Source organism: Mesocricetus auratus, unplaced genomic scaffold (genome assembly GCF_017639785.1).
Source record: "Mesocricetus auratus isolate SY011 unplaced genomic scaffold, BCM_Maur_2.0 Super-Scaffold_4256, whole genome shotgun sequence".
Taxonomy (NCBI): domain Eukaryota; kingdom Metazoa; phylum Chordata; class Mammalia; order Rodentia; family Cricetidae; genus Mesocricetus; species Mesocricetus auratus.
In genome coordinates, this window is record NW_024429182.1 from 79,444,190 (window position 1) to 79,465,160 (window position 20,971).

The 20,971-nt window shown below is 42.5% G+C and overlaps 1 protein-coding gene across 1 annotated transcript in view; it reads right to left on the reverse strand.

The window, feature by feature from the left end:
• Acsm1 (acyl-CoA synthetase medium chain family member 1) overlaps positions 1 to 20,971 on the reverse strand; it is a 33,555-nt gene that overhangs the window by 6,608 nt on the left and 5,976 nt on the right. The window contains exons 3-11 of the mRNA XM_013115758.3: positions 16,537 to 16,742; positions 11,769 to 11,979; positions 8,796 to 9,003; positions 7,229 to 7,369; positions 6,053 to 6,212; positions 4,861 to 4,940; positions 2,998 to 3,121; positions 646 to 726; positions 60 to 161 (exon numbers count right to left, since the gene is read on the reverse strand). Of these exons, the coding sequence (XP_012971212.1) occupies positions 60 to 161; positions 646 to 726; positions 2,998 to 3,121; positions 4,861 to 4,940; positions 6,053 to 6,212; positions 7,229 to 7,369; positions 8,796 to 9,003; positions 11,769 to 11,979; positions 16,537 to 16,728 (1,299 nt within the window). The 5' untranslated portion in view covers positions 16,729 to 16,742. The remainder of the gene's footprint in view (positions 1 to 59; positions 162 to 645; positions 727 to 2,997; positions 3,122 to 4,860; positions 4,941 to 6,052; positions 6,213 to 7,228; positions 7,370 to 8,795; positions 9,004 to 11,768; positions 11,980 to 16,536; positions 16,743 to 20,971) is intronic.

A 20,971-nucleotide genomic window follows, 5' to 3' on the forward strand; every position in this document is an offset into this window, starting at 1 on the left:
TTGGGGTACAAAGCAACCTCTATGCATTCTTGAGGCAGGATGGAGTGAAATGCCATTACCTCATACTCCACAAAGAGACCTAGAGGCCTGGTGGGCTTGATCTTGATGCCAAGGTATCCTTCAGTGTTGGGTGGGAGGATGTTGCCCTTTTCATCGATGATCTGGAACAAGAAACCTTTGAATCCGACATTGAGGGACTTGCTCAGCCCTATGTGCTACTGATTGGCTCACCACAAGACACTAATAGAATAAATTGAAATCAATCATGGAGAAATTGTCAGGAAAGAGAATAAATCTGTCAAAAATATTTGAAATTGGTAAATATGGAACACAAGACCTGTGACTCTTTGTTTCATGGGAATGTATATATTATTGCTGTGTTTTTAAACAAGAAGACAGTGTTATCTGTGGGTATTATTTATTCTTCTTTCCCACACACCATGTGAGATTCATCTGTCTGCCAGGTGAGCTGCACCAGTACCCACATTAATGCCCTTCCCAACTGAAACTCCCACAGTAAACCAGGGGAGAACAGGAGGCAGTGAGCAGGGTGACTAGAGGGTGGATGGTTCTATTATCTGCTGTCACATATGGCTCCAAGCCTACCTGAGCTATAAAGTGTTCCCCAGTACCCTAAGACCAGACCTGGATGTTGAAGGGTAATATGGCCTTTCCCATGGAGCCTTTCTTGATCTTCATTTCCCGGAGAACAGCACAGCTTAATCCCTGTTTACAAAAGAACCAAGGTTGGATAAAGCAGGGTCACATGCATGACCTCTGATAGAGGCCATTTATTGAGAATAGGATTCAGGCTCAAAGCATTGACTCAACTCTATTCAGTGGACACTTGTTATTCCTAGCATGGCTTGGATCTGTATTACACGTAGGGTTGATAGACTCTAGTGACTGAGGAAAAAACAAAGGAGGTAAGCCTGAGGCTGTGACACATCAGGTGGAGTGTGGAATACCTATGAGGGATGTGTCAGTTTGTCCACAGGAAGGCTGTGACCACACATATTGTATTGACCAATAATCTACCTGGTTATTGGGTAGTAATGGGAATTCTGATTCAGCAATTTAGGAATAGGTTGAGATGGTTTAGATTTTTATGACATTCCCTCTGCCAATACCCATTGACCCCATCTGTCTTCCCAGTGAATTTGATTCTTCTATGTAGTTCTTTGTCATTCCATTTTAAGCGCTCTATATTAAATATGCCTGACATTATTTCTAATTGTTCTTGAACATGTATGGGAACAAATATACCTCCCCTTTTCTTGGTGTTTTGAGATAAGGTCTTTTTTATTATGCCTATAATGAGTTCCAACTGGCCTTGAACTCGTGATCTTCTGTTTAGCCTCTTAAGTGACAGGCTATGGGCACACACAATGCATATGACTCTATGGGGGAACTTTTTACACAGTGTGTGGCACATACCAAACATCCAATGAAAAACTGTTACTGAGTATTATTATTCAGAACCCAAGAAGAGACCATAGAAATTCTTTTCCTGTAGTATTTTCTCCACACAGTACTTTTGTGCAGTTCAAGTTCACAAGCATTATGACTATTGTTTGGTTGCCTGTTTCCCTCTGTGGACAGCAAGAATCCCCAAAGAATGACTGCTCATTCACTTATGTACATCTAGTATCTGGCACAATGCCTACCTAAAATACACAATGACTATAGTAACTTTGGTGTGAACTATGGGCTTAGTATTGTGGCCAGAACTTAATGTATGATGAATTATCAACAGTGGCATTATAATAACATCTGTTTCAGAAAGGAGAATGCTAACACTGAGAAAGATCGATTCATAGGCGTATAGTTTTGGTGTTTATAATGGACAGGGCGAAGCCCCTGGGTGAGGAAGTTCTTCATATCTGGTGTCCCATTGCTCTCAATGTAGGTCAGGGAGGCCATCGCTGTCACTGTCGGTGAGGGAGGGAAGAAGGACATTGCTCTCACTATAAGTCAGTGAGGACATCACTCTTACTGGAGGTAAGGGAGGCAATTGCTCTCACTGCAGATGAGTGAGGGAGGCATGCGTGAATGAAGAAGGTGGTGTGCTTGGAGGAAGGAAGCACCGTCTGTGCAGAGAGCCTGGAGCCACTAGTGAGGCATGTTGTTCTCACCCACCCTTCTCCTTGTCTCTGCGTAAACTGGGAGCCAGTCAACTACAGGTCCAGAGTCAGAACAACTTTTCAGATTGGAAGCAAATCAACTCACTGGCTTGTTGGCTTGTCTTGGTAAAAACAGCAGACAGGTGTGTGAAAAATATCTAAAATATTCAATGTATTATAGGGCATGAAATAGCAGACATTCATTTATTGGTTCAAGGGATACTGTGAAGTGGATCCATCCAGGCCATTTGACACTGATGGAATGAAAGACTAAGGGAATCCTTGAGGTTAAGGAGGTGCATGATACTGTCCATGCCCTGACCATCTGCTAGCTCAGTGATACTCTGGGATATCATTGAATGTGTGCCTGTGTATGCGAGCAGGAGTGTGTGTATGTGTACATGTGGCATATACAGAAAGACTTTGCTTCCTCCTCTACTACCACCACAATCTCATAATTTAACCTGTATTGTTCTCCTCACCATCCAGACATGAACTTTGAAAGTCAGTTCCCAGTTACCTCTTCATGTCACTGCTCTAGGATGTGTTGGTGGAATTGGCAGCATTTGTTGATGGTCTCCAAATTGCAGGAGAGATGATTCTTTCCACCCTCCACCCTCCCCCCATGTGGCTCCCCAGGCCTAATACTCCTAGGCACAGTGTGAAAGTGTCTTTAAGTTTTGCCCAACAGCTTTCAGTTCATTCATTTCTCTGCAAATTTGGGATAAATTATCCCTGAACCTCAAAGCCCTTCACTGACTTTGAGCAGTGCCATACTCAGAAGACCTCAGCACACACTGGGTCAAGAGCAACCCAGTGGCTGTGCTCTGTAGCTGAGCCCATCCAGATGGTGCAGAAAGGCCTGTTTACCTACCGTTTCTGACTGTCCATAGAGCTCATGAATGAAAAGGCCAGTCCTTTGCTTCCATTGTTTATACTCCTCAGGCAGTAAACTCTCTCCACCAGTACTGCAATGCTCCACAGTGGGGAACCTGAGACTTAGGGGAAGACAAATATGTCAGGCTTTGGATGCTCTGATGGAAGTATCATACATCAAGAGCTTAAGGGTTTGTCATTTCAGATCGCTCTTAAATCCACCTTCTGTCATTTTGCTGATGGCCACGGCCAGGTGGATGCCACCCGCTTTCCATAAGTCCCTGATAATATTTCTGACAGGGAGTGAGTGGGTGATGCTGAAGATGTTGGATCCTATCCACGATGCTTTGGTTATGTTTGGATGTTGATGTATCAAGGAAACAAGAATACTCACAAGAACTCACACTAGAAAATCTTCCTATGGGTCTAAGAGGGACAACTTTATAGATCATTAAGTGGCGAGGGATGAGACCCCCAAGGGACACTAGGGTGTAGCAAAACTATACAGTCTTTTATGAGAGAAGGGTTGTGTTATCTGAGGAACTTTTCTGTTTCTGTGTGGAGGTTGAAAGTCAGGATTGGAATTGAGTAGGACATCAAGGTAGGTTGGGCCATTTATAGGAAAATACAGAAAGGTAACAGGAAACAATTTGAGAGGGATCAGAAATCCAGAGAGGAGGGATTTCAGAGCGGAACTTTAGGGAACACTTACATTGGTTGTATCATGAGATAAAATCTTTTTCCCATTTCTCTCATAGAATGTCCTTAGAGGGACCCCACAAAATAATAATTGAATTCTCTGAAGAAAATTGGAGGGAAATGACTAAGGTTTGGTTCAGCTGGCTCAGTTTGGAGCCTAACCTTCTGCTGGGGTTAGGAAAGGTAGTGGCATCGGAGTTTCTAGAATATATGCACATGCCCACAGTTTTCAAAGGAAAAATTTTAAGTTAGCCAAAGACCAACCCCCAAACACAAGGAAGTGAAAAGTAAAACTCCAATAAGACAACACTACATACACATTGACAGGAGCAGATGGTGAAAATGATGTGAAATAATGGGAACTCTTCAGTATTGACAAAGAGAATAATATGGTTTTAATTCTTTGGAAAATATTGAAGCTGTCTATTGTGACCTAGGTACCTGTGCCCTAGAAAAAAACCAGAGAGCGTATTTATCTTAACGTGGGTTGTGGTTCCACGGTTAAGTGCAACACTTGTCACCAATAGTTCCAGGCAAAGGCTAACCACATCTTCATTAGGGTAGGATGATCAAAGAAATTGTGACACTTTTGTAAAACAGGGTATTACATAGCAATGAAGATAAACTAACCATAAAAATGCACAGAATATACCACAGATACATTATCTTGGAAAAGGAAGCTAGAGGTCACAGAATTGAACTGTATAAATAAAAGTTAAAAAGCACGAAAAGCAGACCCATCTCCTCAGGAATATTTCCTTAGTTGCTATCAAGGAAAATAGAGGATTGAGCACCAAGAAAACAGACAGTGGCTTTATTTAGGGAAAACAGGAGGCACATTGATGTCTCTGAGGCATTGACAAAGTTCTATTTTTCTGGCTCAGGGTGTGATTGCACAGGTATTTTAATAGTTCATTAACCTGTACATTTTCAACATAGGCAGTTTGTATTTTTGTTTTTGTTTTGTCACAAATAACATACCTATGCACAAGTGAACAAACCTATACAGGGCCAGGTCTTGAAACACACACACACACACACACACACACACACACACACACACACACACCATCGAAAAAAACCAAAGGAAAAACAAACCATGACACATCAGATTCTTTAAAATTCTAACCAAAGATTTCTATTACCAGTCAACGCCACATACTTGGCAATTTTCTGCTGAAGAATCATTCGATATACGGCTGGTGCTGCAAGGCATTGAGTGATGGGGTATTTGAACAGTACCTGGAAATGAAGAGATAAGGAATTTTATTTTTGTAGCTAAGGTTAAAAACACCAGCCAATTATTAGTCATTAGGTTATGATCTCTCTTCCAGGAAGGCCTACTTATTTTTGTGTGAATTCCTTTACTACATGCCCACTAGGCACAGATTTCATACATGGCATGTGTCAGGTACTTTTGGGAGCAAATGCAAAAAGAGTGAAGTAATATGCTAGACAGTAGAAAGGGTAGATACTAACAGAGGAGATGAAAAAGACAGGCATGGTAAGGTTTTTGGTAGATGTCATAAGAGAAATGTGGAGTTCTGCCATGTACATAGTGGAGGGCAATAGATTGGATGGGTGCTCCAAGGAACTCATTGAGGAGATGACATTTAGTAGGGCATTATGAAATGAACACCATGTCTACAGAGAGGTGGGGTTGCTCATGAAATGAAGACAAAGAATTCATAGGGATAAAGTTTCAGGAGCTGAACAAACAATTCTCTCTCTCTCTTTCTCTCTCTCTCTCTCTCTCTCTCTCTCTCTCTCTCTCTCTCTCTCTCTGTGTGTGTGTGTGTGTGTGTATTTGACCAAAATGTATTATATACATGTATGATAATATAAAACAATAAAAAAGTATATTTCTAAGCTTCCTTAAAAGGAGGCTAAGGCTATGACTGGTGACTAACATGCTAATTGATATCAAAGGTGGAGTAAGAAACTGGTCTTGTCATATTACAAGGGCTTAATTTTGACACTTTGTTGTAATAATTAACATCTCCACCCCATCCATACACCTGCTACTTGTCCCTAGCAGAGCAGGATCCAGAGATTTGGGCTTATCTTTCTTGCTTTAGTTTCTCAACATGCATATTATGGGTTTCCTACCCACAACATTTGATTATAGATCCATGGAATAGCTGAGAAAGATGTATTTTATTCCAGCTCACATTGTGATCCTGATACTGTGATTCTGATTCAGTGTCCCATATAGGGAGATGCTCAAGACCAGGATTGCTTTAATTACACAGCCTTCTTGGGTTTATCTGAGTCTTTCTCCGCTGGGCCCAGCTTTGGGGAACACATGCATATCCTCAGAGAGGGTTTTGATTCCAGGGAGCTGGTCTTCTTACCTCTACAATGACCTTAGGGTCGAACTGAGGAAGGTGGTGGATGAATATTGTAGCTCCTGATACCCATGGTTCTATCAGGCACCCCACGGTAGCCAAAATCCATCCTGGGTCGGACATACACCACATGATGTCAGATGTCTTCAAGTTGAACACTTTCCTGCTAACTCCAGAAGACAGTGATCTCAGCTATGTTACCAGGGGGACATGTTGGGGGCTGGGGAGCATTTCAGGTGAAGAATCACCACTTTCCCTCACTTCACGTGATTTGTGTTAGGGCTCCAGAGCACCACAAGTGTCCCATCATGTCATACTTCCAGGACACAAGTCACGAAATGTAATTCCTTGCTAATGACCTATCAGACCTTCATTGGAAAAGCTGGGGCAGAGTCTTCAGCTGTCTTGCTGGGTCTGAATCAGGCACTGATACAACACTTGGTGATTATGGAAGCATCTATGTGACAGAAACAGTGGTGGTATGGCACAATGAAAACCTAATGTAAACAGAAATGTTTGAAGCCTAACCCTGGACTGCTCTAGCTATTACTCTTTGGCTTAAAGTGTTTGATTTAGACTTTCCATCCTTTGCAGTGAGGAGGCAATTAGTCAAAGGGCAATGACCAGGAGCTGAAGCGGAGGAGTCCTTGCTTGTCTGCCTTTTCTTGCTCCTGTTCCAGCTAATAAGTCAAAGAACAGTGCTCGGGCTCAGTCTGTTCTGAATATGGGTGGAGACAATCAATTTAGATTATTGAAATGATTCACCAAAGCCTCCATGTATTTTTGTTCAAAGTCAGAGCTGGTGACCTGTTGGAGCTAGGTTCCATTAGTGAGAAATGCCACATCTGCTTTTCCCATATGAGAGAAGGGAGTGGACTCTCAGGACAGGTGTCTATCACCCATTGTCAGAGACACAGTGACTTGTTACTTGCATGGCTTACAGCATACCCCCCCCCATGAGAGCACTCAACAGAATCCAAAGAAGTTCCTTGTGTCACCCTGGGTCTATGTCAGCTAGCATACAGAATCCCATACTTTCACCTCTCAGACCCTCTGAAGTTGAACCAAAGAACAAGATGGGGACACTTCCATTCAGATTGCCATCTCCTCAACATGCCCATGTGCACACACCCCTTGCCTTACAGCTGGACCCCAGCCTTTAAATAGGTGCTCTTTCCCTACCATGAAGGGATACAGGAACGGAAGGCAAGTCCCTGGTTGTGCTTTGCCATCTTGGGTAAACCTGTGGTCCCACTGGTGAAGAAGATGGCCATGGGATCCTTCATCTTTGACTTAATACAGGTGTGGTTTGGGGATACTGATCTGCAAAGAGAGTTAAGGCAAAAGAAGAAAAATCATGCTGTTGTTTTCTCATCTTCTGCTAGAGCAACATGAAGCATTGAGTGGGGAACCTGGAAATCTGCAAGGCTGGAGGAGAAACTGGTGTTACTGCTGGCAGGCATCAGCCCAGCTGTGGGGTGACTTGGACAAATGGGCTGTTATGTCTTTAGTTGAAAATGGGAAGAATATACGGATTAAGACATTACAGAACATTTAGCTAGCACTGTCTATACTGCAGCTCACTATAAGTGAGCCAGGAATGGGAACTCATTCAATGCTCCCAGAAGGTCTGGGTGGTGAGCAAGGGAACTGTGTTCCTTTAATCTGTTTGTTCTGGGAGTATCTTCCTAATGGATGCTCCCGAGCCTTCTCTGATTGGAGAGGCAAGCTGTCTATTTCATTTTTTTAATACACAAAATAACCTTAACGTTAAGGAAATACCAGCGTTACTGGCTTTTGCTAAGTAAGACAGGGCACCACACTGACTCTGGACAATCTGAATTATTTCCCAAACATTTTCTTGATTTTAAACTGGTTTCAGTAATGTCTCTGGTTTTATGAGAGGTCACTTCCTTTTATTGTTGAAACAAATGGCTTTAAACATGGAAGTATTACTCCAAGGAAAGAAGCTTCCCATGGTTCCTGCTGTGCTGTGCAAATTGTGGGATGCATCTGAATGCTCCCAGACCTTTTCCTGGGATGAAAGGAATCTTTCTGTAGTTCTACCTAAAGGTTTGGTAAGGTGTCCCTAGTGGTACCCAGGAGAGGGAGAGTCTTTGCCCCTAAAGCTGCGATCTCACTGTCCCACTACAATTAGAAATTCAGTTTCTTATTCTCATTTTTGTTTGCTTTTGAGAAATAATTTCACTGTGTAACCCTAGCTGTCCTAGAACTTGCTATGTAGATCAGTCTGACTTTGAACTCACAGAGATCCAGCCTGCAAAATGCTCGAAGTCACTCAGTACTGGAAGTTTCACATTTTACCTCAGAAATTTATTTTCATAGAACTCCTTCATATATGTGTTTATACACATATATGTATGTATGTATGTATGTATGTATGTATGTATGTATGTATAAGGGCTCCTTATCTACCCAGAATATGCAACACACTTGTCTCTTTATAATCCTCCTTTGCTTTGCCTCATGGCTGCATGTACATTAATGACAAAACATGGAAGTTCAACCTCCTGATTTTACAAAGCACCAAGGGCCAAGAAAACTAAGATAAGAGAAGTAAGAAGCCCAGGGTTTCACAGCAGGAGGATGGCATGGCTAGGAAGAGAGTTTCTAGTACCCAGTCTTGTGGGCTTCCTGTACTAGTTACTTGTTTCCCAGTGCTTGGGCGTAGATGGTCTTCTCCCCTAGTCTATAATCAGAAACCATGTTTATCAGACCAGAAACTCACTTAATCAGTGACTGGAAGTTGAGCCACCCTTCATGGCTGTGATCAGACACCACCAGCTTGGTTTTCAGGGCAGGACACTCAGAAGCCACAGAGTCCACCTCTGAGACAAGACTCCCTGTGGTCACAATGGCTTTGGCTTGAGACGCTTGTAGTCGATAGAGGATATCCTTGGCTTTCAGTTGGGTAGTCCCAGGCATGAAGACAATCCCTGGGGGTGAGAAAGGATGGTTTGCTTTCACATCCACAGACTTAGGCCTGGCTCATTGGCTGAGAATTCCCACAATACCATGAAAAGTATGATCCACAGACCACCAGTCTCCACACCATGGGGAATACAGAATCTCACATTCTGTGTCAAATTTGCTCAGTCAGAATCTGAACTTTAATAAGATCTCCAACCAATTTCTCTTAACATAAAGATTGTAGGCTCTTCCTTGCTCTTTTCTAGAGGAGTCCAAACAGAGGGTAGATGGATCCTGGTTTGCACACACTTAGGACAGATCAGGTAATAGTGCCTGTGAGGGCAGCACTGTTGATGCTTAGGACTGGCTGCATCTCAACACTCCCTGCCCCATTTTCTCTTCCTCCCCATTACTCCCTTGAAGTCATCTTGAATGTCCTTTGTTCCTTTTACCTCAAATTTAGCCACATTGTCCAATGAACATTCTTATGTTCTCTTTATCAATACCAACATAGCCACCACCAGTGAGTTCAGGCCTGGTTGTTCTACTGATATCACATCCTTACTAGATGTTCTTCTGCATCTCCCTACTACTTCAAATCCACAAAGCACATGCCATTTCCCTCCACATTTCTTCTCTGCAAGAACACTTGTGCCCTCTGTTTCTAGGGAGCACCTTACTCCTTATTCTGACATTGAGGTTCATTCTATATCTTCCCTTCTTCCACTTTATATGTCTATTTCAAAATGGCTGTGTGTGTGCATGAATGTGTGTGCATGTATGTGTATGTTCATATGGGGGGTTGGTTAGGGGTCTGCATGTGTGTACCCGTGTGTGTGTGTGTGTGCGCGCGCACATTTTCCTGCATGTGTACACTTGCACAAGCACACTAGCCCTGACTAGTAAGTAGTCTTTGTATGTGGGGAACCCATTATTGGACCACCTTCTTTGCTTCTAGCCATTTTAATTCTCACATCAGAGGACACAGCTATAGTCTTGGGCTTCTCACTAGTCCTTTCTTAGTTCTATGTGTGCATAGTTATTCTTTTCTATGTTCTCTCTGTCTTTGTTATTAGTTATTGATCCCACATTCCATTCTGCTAGATAGTGAAAGGGATAGAAAATAGAGGAAGGGAAAAAGGGAGAAAGGGAGAGAGGGAAAACATTTTACAGGAATATACATGAGGAGACGAGAAAGGTGATTGCAAGAAGAGCATCTGTGAGTCCTGCCACAGTTTGCATATGTGCCTAAAGGCTCATATGTTGAAGGATTCATCCCCAGCTTGTAGAACCAGTGTTAAAAGGTGTTTAGATGGCAAGGGCTGTGAGATAATCAGTGATTAATCTATAGTTAGACCATAATAGAATGAACTGTTGGGAGGTGGGGGGTGGGTCTTTGTTGGAATAGGTCATTGAAGGTTATCTTTTTGCTGGTCTCTTCCAGACTCTTGTGTTTTGCTTCTTGGTTACATGAGGTGGGATACTTGGTTCCAGCACATGAGCCCATAATGATCTATCTCACCTCAGGCAGCAATGGAACCAGGCAGCCATGAGTGAAATCATGAGACAAGGACATTTCTACCTTTAACTTGGTAACAGCAATGAAAGTTTAAAATACAAAGCCCACATGGATTCCAAGTTATACATAAATATGGATAAAAGGAAGGGAAGTCCCTGCATGAAAATTTTAATCAATAATGTATAGATGATATGATATAAATGAAAACCCTGCCCATAAGCCTACTATAGCAGTATTCAATACAGTTAAGAGCTATGGATGCAGAGCCAAACCATATAAAAACCTATTTGGGAAAGATTCACAGCATCATGCAGAAGGAGCCAGGGAAATAGTGCCTGTCTTGAGTGATGAGATATTCATCATTGATGCTGGAGGATGCCCACTTCACACCCACTCTAACCTTGTTTTGTAGGATTGCAGTTAAATACAGTTGAGCTGAAGAGAACTACAAAGAAAGAATCTTTACTCCAAAAAGTGAGCTGTATTCTGTCAAACAACTGACTTGGATGCTTCAAAAATGTTGTCATGCAGAAGAGTCTGAAACACTGTAGATTAAAGGGGGTGGAGGAGCTCTGAGAACTACATATAATGCAGATTGTCTACTGCATTTAAAAAGAAATTGGCTCTAGAGGATATTATTGGTTAGATAAGAGAAGAATGTTGGCTACAAATGTGTATGGGTAACGGTAGTACACTGATGTTAGCCTTTGGGTTGTAACTTCACTTTGAGTTTGTGAAGGGAAGTTCTTGGGTTTTAGCAGATTTTTATGTTCCTGTGCTCATGGGTACTTACCTGTTGCTTGCAGGTCTCATAATATCCACAACAGGTTCCTGAGAGAGGAAGGGAGGGGTGCATAATATTAAGTTTAGAGCATATTAATGGCAGTGTGTCAGGGAAAGAGAAAGAAAGTGTGTAGCCGGGAGTTAGTGGCGCACGCCTTTAACCCCAGCACTTAGGAGGCAGAGGCAGGTGGATCTCTGTGAGTTTGGGGCTAGCCTGGTCTACAGAGCGAGTTCCAGGACAGTCAGGGTTGTTACACAGAGAAACCCTGTCTTGAAAACCAAAAAGAAAAAAGAAAAGAAAAGAAAAAGGAAGTGTGTGAGTATATGCAAGCAGGAGAAAGAGACAGACTTGAAGAATAAGGATGATGGATGGAAGAGGAAATGCTTTGTCTCCAATTGAGATGTCCATCCTCACAGGGAGGCACGGAGGTTTCCTCTGTGGTTCCATCCCAGCACTCAGGTCCTATGAGTTCCACGTGAATCACTGACCTGTTCGTAAGCAGCCCACTGACACCAGCCACCACTCGGGCACTCGAGGCAGAATCAAGGCCAGGCGATCTCCCTGCTGCAGGCCACAAGTCTGCTCAAAGACATTGGCAGCACGGCGGGTTAAGTCTCTCAGCTCTCGGAAGCTCCACTTTATTTCATCTCCTTGGCCATTCACCCACCATAGGGCTGGACCTGGGCCTCTCTTGCCCTCCTAGTTAAGATTACATATTAAGTGTCACTTCCTGCTTCCAAGGAAAAGAACAATCCACTTCCATAGTCATTTCCCAGTGTGAACCTAGCACAGTGAGATCCTGTCTTAAGACATTAACAGACTCCAGAGAAGTAAGAAATTAGACAGGGGACTATCCTGAAGTCACTTGTGACCATGAATACCCTTCAAGCTTCCCACCGAGGACAAACAAATCCCCCTTTTCATATGTCTGTTCTAGGTTCATATAGACCAGTGGTTCTCAACCTGTGGGTCATGACCATTGGAAAATAGATATTTCTGATGGTCTTAGGAACTGGGACAGCACTCAGTAGCAAAATTACAGTTGTGAAGTAGCAACAAGAATAAATTTATGTTTGGGGGTTCATAAGACCATTGGAAATGTGAACTTCCTGATGGTTGTTACCCACAGGTTGAGAACTGATACAGACAGTGAGTTCCTGTCTTCATTACAGTTTTCCCACCTATGAAATTGGGACAATATTCCCTAAACAACTTTAGGTAAATAAACCACATTAACTGTGTTTGGCACAAAGTAGTTTCTCAATAAAATAATATCATAACAGAAGATGACAAAATAGTTGCTAAATGTTTAGGTAATCTTTTAAAATTAAGGTATTATAGGGATTAGGGAGGGTACATGTCCTTGTTTCCTCACAGAAACATCAAACATATAATAACAAATTGATAAAAGTAGCTTTCTGAGAACTCTAGAACCCAGTGAAGAGTCTGCAACAGTTTAGCAGCTGCCCACAGTTAAAGTAACACTCAGGATTTGGGACATTGTAATGGGAAAGCCTTCCCGCCAGCCTGGTTCCAGAGCTGCATCAGTCCCAAATAAACACACAGGAGGCTATATTAATTATGAAGCTGTTGGCCTTGCTTGTTTCTTACTGGCTAGCTCTGACTTAAGTATTTATCCCATAATTGCTAATCTAAGTATTTCTCTTACCAGAGAACTTTCCGGGCTTCTTATCCCTATGGCAGTTACATCTTGACTCCCTGTGTTTCTCCTACCCAGAATCCTGCTTGACTCCTAGTCCCACCTATCTTGCTTCCCTATTGGCCAACAGTGCTTTATTGACATATACACAGGACTTCCCCCATCAGGACATTTTGTGGTATTCTCTCTTGCCCTTGCTCCTGAGCCTGTGGTGTGCTGTGGCACAATCAAGGGGGAAACCATCCCATTCTGGCTTATGGAAAAGACTGGACTTGTTTGCAGTGTCCTGACCTGTTCAGGAGCCAATGGCAAATCTGCTTTGTCTCCTGTCTGATCTGAAGGCCACAGGGGAACAGCATCATAGTTTGACTCTTCAGTTGAATATCTGTACCACCAGCACAGTCTGTGGTATGTAAAAACTTGTGGGCACCAAGGGCCAAAAGATTATGGAGAAAGGAACTCAACAGAATTGTCAAGGTCCCAAGAAGAAGCACAGGTGAACTCCTAAATGAAAGTGGGGTTAGGAACACTGGTCATGTAAAAGTGAAAAATTGGCATAGTGTAGGGGCCATACAAATAGGACCAGTGAAGACAAATGTCAGACTTGAGGTGATATTAAGCCCCAACCTGACCATGTTAGTGACAGTCTTCACTTACATGAGCTAGTGTGTATGACTGGAATAAAGGGGCTTCCTCACAACAAGCCAAACTTTTAGCCAACTACACAGCATACAAAAGAATAGTGATGCTGCCTATTCAAAGGGACAAAATAGATCCCCAGAAACAGAACCCTAGGCTGTATGGACTTTAGCTATTTAACAAAGATATTTTTAACATCTGTGCTAAATTTGCTCAAACAGCTGAAGAAAAACTCAAAGATGAAAAGAACAGAAACACTCCAAAAGAATCAAATGCCAGTATCAATAGAGGGGTAACCTTCTAAAAGAAAGAGAGAAATTAAATTCTAAAACCAAAAACATAGTTATTGAATGGGCATGTGCTAGGGGTTCAACAGGAGATGCAAACAGGTAGAAGAAGGAATGAATAAAGATAAATACAGGTCATTTGAAATTGAGGAGCAAAAATTAAGAAAACTGTAGTTTCCAGACACATATACATATTCTGGGAGTTTCGAGGGAGGACAGCCATTCAGCTTGTCTGAAGAGACATTGGCCCCAAACTGCTGGGTTTGAGTAGAGATGAGTGTCATCTAGTACAAACAGTTCAACAACTCCAGGAGAAGCCCAAAGAAACCTGTGTGAGTTGTAATTCAAATAAAAGGCCAGAGTCACAGAAGTGATCCTTAGTGCCCAAAAGCAAAGCAACTCATTGTGTTCAAGAAACTCTCAAGGAGACTGCCAGTCAAGTTCTCAGTGGGTGTTTTGCAGGGTGGGAGGAGATGAGATCATGTATTTGAAGCACTGAGAGAAAACAACAGGAACAACAGCCAATTACTTAACATTTCTTTTCAAATGTGAGGGACAAATTAAGATATTCACAGACAATTCAACCTAGAGAGAATTCATCACCACCAGACTTGCCTTACTAAAGTTACATTGAGTCTGAGCATTTGTGGCACACACCTTTAATCCCAGAAGACGCAGACAGATCTCTGTGAGTTCGAGGCCAACCTGAACATTTACATATTACCTGAGGGTTCGATAGTAATATAACTTTAATTTCCAAGAACAACCAGGCTTACACATTGATAGCTTTAGTGAGTAACTGTGTCCCACTGTAAGCAATATAGCCTACAGCTTAATTTTTTGTTTTTTTAAAATGAATTATTTGCCAAAATACCAGATGATTTCACATGAGTGCATTATATTTCCATCTTATTGCTTACAAATTAAATGTGCTGGGAAGTGAAGTAAACAGTGGCATTCAGAGCTGCTGATTGAACCAGGGGCTCGTTTCCTAGAGATGCTTGCTGGTGAGTCATAAGAGGTGGCACAGAAAGCTGAGACCTTCACAGGAGTACCAGCCAGGAAGGACCCAAAGCTAACCCACCCACAAGTGTTTACTGAGTGAGGCACCACATGTCACTACAGGCTACGAAAAGTGAATGGATCTGAGTTACTAATCATGAGTAAGACAGTTGCAAACATGGAGGCAGACTGATGCCAGATATTGGAAAAGAATATTAACAAGATGGGGTGCTTGTAAATGGGATTGCAGGTGTTGGAGATACAGATGAAATGGCAATGGCTGACTATAGTGTTATGAAATCCAGTCATCCTGGACTTTTCTACAGGAAGATTTACTTGTTTTTTTAAAATCCCATAAGCTGGTTATGAACTCACTAACCAGAACTTTATGGAGAAAACATGGAATAAACTAATACCATTGTTTCCTCATCACTACCTTCTTCTTTCGCAGCCCATCTCATGCTTTCAATGTTCTTAGCTAGACTTATGGTTCTAGCAATGAAGAAGCCCATCTATTTCTGAAGCAGAGGTGCTCGGGCCTCTCAGAGAGTGAGACTAGACTAAAGCTGGATTGTGGAATCTGTCAGCCTAGATCCAGATCCCACTCCCCTGTTTGTTAGATAGGAAGGAGTTCCAGCGGGTCACTTAAAATCTCAAGTCCCCAGTTTCCTCATCTGGAAAACGGGAATAGCAGAAGATCACACGGAGAATGGCTGGCAGAACAGAAGCACGTTCTCCAGGGCAGAGGGCTGTATTTTTCTTGGCACTGCCATGAAAGATCTGAGAGAAGATGGCAGAGGAAGCATGTTGACCTTGAATAGTAACCTATGAGTGCATGCTCATGGGGAACTTAACATTTATAGCTACTCCCCAACTTCATCTCAGGTGAATTGTCTCTGTACCAAGATCAGGTGCTGCAGGGCTTGTCAACTAGGGCTGAGTGGCTCAAAACTTCCCACCTGTCTACAGCAGGTCCCAGTCCCACTCCTACTTCCCTACCCATCTGTGCCTTAGGAAAATACAGGCCAAGGGGGGTTTTCTGTAGGGAGATGTGATGCCGCTGCAGGCCATCGAGCCTGCCTCTCTGGAAAACCCTAAAGCCATTCTCAAGAACATAGGTGACATGAGGGGTCTCAGGGAGACTTGCCGCCTTCGTGGGGTGACAGGTGATATGATTTAGAGAAATTTAGTAGCTGCTCCTGTGCACATTCTGAAAGCCTGTCCCCTCTCTAGGAATGGCTTCCAGACCAGCCAGAATGTGGTGAGCTGAATAGTTCTACTCTCTCACTGACTAAAGGTGAGAACTCAGACCTTCATGAACCTGCCAATTAGAACTTTGCAGTAGATTGTAGCTATGGAAGAATAAACATTCATCAGATAATTTTACCCATGGTACAGGTGAACTTTAAATAAATTACCCCAATTTCACAGAAAAACAAACAAGCAAACAAAAAAGTCCACTGAAGCTCAGAGAAGTGAGAAAATACCCAGACTAGGAATCTGAGCAGATGTAAGCCTCTTCCACCACACAGCTGTCTTGAAGAAGCCATGGGCTCCTCTGCATCTCTGGATAATTCATGTATCTCTCCATGTCTCTTTACCTAGTTAGAGCAAGATAAAGCCACGATGCCTCTCCTGATCCTATGCTCCATCACCATGCCCTCTTACCTCCTCCATTTGAGCCCAGTAGTCCAGCACGTCGCTTGCAAAGTTAAATTCCACAGGTGAGTCATAGTCATTCCATCTTTGAGCTCCAACTCCTGAAGTAGATATTCTGTGCTGATGGGAAAGTCTTGGGGAGAAGCTGTGGAAGAATTTGTAGATGCCCCACGGGATCTGGAACTTCTTCAGCCACTGCATACTTAGCTGGTCCTCTGGTATGAAACACAGAACCTTTAAGTCGCTGCCTGCTTTGAGAAGAGATGGGTTACACACCAATCACCCCGCAGGAGCCTTCTCCATATAGTGTTGATGTGTGGTCCTGGTTGGTTGCTAGAATTGCCGATTGTTTCAGACGGGGATTTCTCTACCCAGCCGAGTGACAAAATGTCAGTGAATGCTGTAGCTGGCATTATGCTTGGCTGGGACACATTCCTGGAGTTCTCTTCCAGCTCCCTCTGACCTGGTTCCAGGGTGGCATCCATGTGGCCATCCTGTTTGCAAATCCTGTTCCATGGGACAAGCTACCTTTACTCTGGAGGCCTTTCTTCCTGTCAAGGCCAATCTTGTAGTTACTATGGAAACTGTCATATCTTCATCTAAATGCCACCCCCAAAAGCTGACGATGGGTCAAAATCTCAATAGTCATCGATGTGATTTTTAAACACAAGCTAGGGCAATCACAGTCCCTCTCAAAATTGTGTGTGTGTGTGTGTGTGTGTGTGTGTGTGTGTCTGTCTGTCTGTCTGTCTGTCTGTCTGTCTGTCTGTGTTTGGTACCAAAGAGTAGCTCAGACTGTCTCCTATTGTAATAGCCATGAAGTGAAAAGTTAGGAGAAATTCCTGAGGATTGCCACATGTGAAATAAATGAAGCTTATACCCAGAGACATGGAAATGAGGGTAGTTCCATCATTTCCTCCTTCCCTTCTGTCCTTCTGCCATTCTGAGCTTTTCTTGGGTATTGTGGGCTTCCCTAGGGATTCCTACAGCCATACACCCATCCTCAGAACAGACATTGCTAATGTCTTAGCTCCTTCCTGCTGACACTGTGTAGCTCCAAGATCCTCCCTGGGACAAAGTCCTGGGCATGCATCACCACTGACATTTCAGTGAGATCATGATTTCAAGAACAGCCTAGATAATAAAACCAATCTTAGGATAGGCAAGGTTACCCCTTCCAAACCAAAAAGAAACAAAACAAAACAAAACTGAACCCTGTGTTTGAAAGATCTCAACATAGGCGTTTGAGATCAGATGTCAAAGACCGCGTGGAGTAGTCTTAACTGATGACAACAAAAAAAAAATTATTGGCTTCTTGAGAACTGCAGCATCCTTTATTTCCACTGTGAAAGGGAGTGTGCTGCAGGGGCAGATGCTGGGTGCAGCACACTCCCTTCCACAGTGACTATTCTTTTCTACAATGCCTATGTCTCTACATAGATGTGTGAATGACTTCAGGGTCTTCCTTGAATAATGTTTCCCCAAAGGCAGGGCAAACAGTCACTTAATAAAGAGTCAGAAGGGCTAGGCACACAGCTCATTGTTAGAACACTTATCTGTGGTTGTGGGTACAGTCTCTAGCACTGCAAAAGAAATGATCAAATAAACAAATAGTGAGTACTGACTTAAGCAAAAGGGTGAGCTAGAATGAGGAAATATATTAACACTTTATCATGGGCTGATTCTGGGCCCTCCCCTGAAGTATATGTGGGAGTACTAGCCCCAATATTTCATAATGTGACTGTAATTGGAGATAGGTACTTTCAAAATGTAATTGAGTTAAATATGAGGCCATTGGAATACATTATTGTTGGCCTACTTTTTAAAAAATGAGGCAGGCATTGGTAGTCCACACTTTTAATACCAGAACTTGGCAAGTAGATAGATCTTTCTGTGAGTTTGAGGCCAGCCAGGGATACAGAGGGAGGCAATGTCAAAAAAATGAAGGATATTAGCATTCAGACACAAAGTGTGAACACGAAAACAGTCATCTATAAGCCAAGAAAAGAGACCTCAAGTATTGATATTAGACTTTCAATATTCAGAACTTTGAGATAACAGATTTTTGTCAAGTCACTGTCTGTGTTAATTTTTCATGGCAATATTCTTGTTCAAATAGAGAAGAAATAATGACATTCTCTTACAAATAGTTTGCGGTTCTGATTTCATGTTTGTCATGTGGGTTTGCAAACACAGGAGTGCCTAGATGAGGACAATTAAGCGCAGCCAAGAGGAGAGCCTTTAGCAATCAAAAAGCACAGGTTCAAATTCCAGTCTCTCCACTTACCATCTATGTATCTCAGAGCAATTTACTTAACCTTGCTCTCAAACACAGATGGACCAACAGCACCTATTGATCTAAGCAACTGTGGTAACAGTTGACATTCGGCAAGGCCCAGCACAGGTAAGTACTCTGGAAGTAGGAGCTATTGCTGGCTAATTCTCTCTCCAGGGAAATGGAGTAATGAAGTCTGACCTAAAGTAATAGCATCTTCAGCTCTGCAACAGGGTTAGAGGGACTAAGTGGGAATTGACACCTGAATTAGATGATGCAGAGCAGCTTTTACACTGAAATATGTAGATACAGCACCCACCACAGAGCACGTTATAGCTTTAAGGGACATCCGTGTCTATGTATTTCTGTCTATCCTCCTGAGGTGTGCAGATCTCTCTCTCTCTCTCTATAATAGCTGGGTCAATTTCTGTAACTGTGTATCAATATCTAAAATTGCATCTCTATATATCACTATCTATGACTATATATCTACATAGCAATAATTACATTAATGCTATTTTATATATAGATGAATTTCTATCTATTCACCATAGTGTTTGTTGGCAGACACTAAATATCCAATGCAATGGTAGATTCTTACCTTGTCACATTTCAAAAAATCTGGGAAATGGAAACTGGAAAGAGAAAAATCTATGTGTCTATAGAATGTCTGAACCATAGAACACTTTCTCTTTCATTATGGGACACTTATTATCAGGGTTCCACATATGGTTTTAGATCCTGTCAGCCCTCTTAGAGGATATACTCTGAAGACACTATGGAATGAAAAAGTCCAATGCTTTGGAATGTTTTACAGTGTATTCTGGAAGCAATTTGGCCATGTGGACTTGAGGGGGTCTGGACCCAGGATTCTAGACTCATGGATGTAGTACCTTGAGAAGTTTCAGGAATCAAATGTATTCAATAAATCTTTGGATACAAAATGTTCCTTAACAGACTGGCACATTTAATGTGTTATAGGGGAACCCAGTCACAGAGCCAGTATTTGACTTTTGGATCTGTGGTTTTGGTCCCTGTAATTTGCAGAATAAAGGTGATACCTACCACACTGATTTCCATGATTATTAGTGATATAAACACTTTGCCAGCACAGAGCCTGGAACATACTAAGAATTTAAAAATGTTGAGGTTGAGGTATCTTTTAACTACCAACAGTTCTGAATCTCCCTCTCTCTCTCTGTCTCGCTCTCTGTCTCTCTCTCTGTCTGTGTGTGTGTATGTGTGTGTGTGTGGTGTTAACATGCTCACACACATGGAGGTCAGAGGGTAATGTCAAGTGTTTTCCTCAATACCTCTCCACTTTATTTTTTGAGACAAGGTCTCTTACTGAAACTAGTGCTGACTGACTTGGTTAGATAAGTTGGTTGGCAAGCCCCAAGGATCCTTCTGTCTCTGAGTCCCCAAGCCTCTGAGATCCTTCAGTCTCTGATTCCTGGCACTGGGTTTATAGAGATTACAGTTTGCTTTCTGTTGCTGTGATGGACACCACGACCAAAAGTAGCTTGGAGAGGAGATAGTTTATTTAGCTTACATGTCCTGATAATGCTTACTCACTGAGGGAAGCCAGAGCAGGAACACAAACAGGACCAGGAACCATGGAGGAATGCTGCTTGTTGGCTTGTTCTTCATGGCTTTCCCAACTTTTTTTAGTACCAGGCAAGATGCCTAGCGTTGACACTACTCTTAAATCAATCATTAATCACGAAAATGCCCTACAGACTTGTTTTCTAGTCAATCTGATGGAGGCATTTTCTCAGTTGAAGTTCCTTCCTTCTTTATAGATGACCTAACCTGTGTCCAGTTGACAAAAAAAGCTACAAACACAAGGCACATGGCATAGGACACCTTACCTGGACTTTTGTATTGGTAATAGAGATCAGATTCAGGTCCTCATGCTTGCTCAGCACAAGCCTTACCAGGTTAAAGGCATTCGCTTTAAAGAAAGCGAAGCCTTTTTTCTTCAGTGACTCCTCCTGTCTCTGTCTTCTCTACTCCTTCCCTAATACATCAGTCCCCTTCTTTGAGCCAGCCGCTGTGCTAACCACAGCTCATATATGTGTCCAGGTATTCCTCTCACCAACATGCCCATCGTGATATTGTAATTAAAGAAAGGAAATGTTAAAGAAGTTAAGTGATTTGATCAAGGTT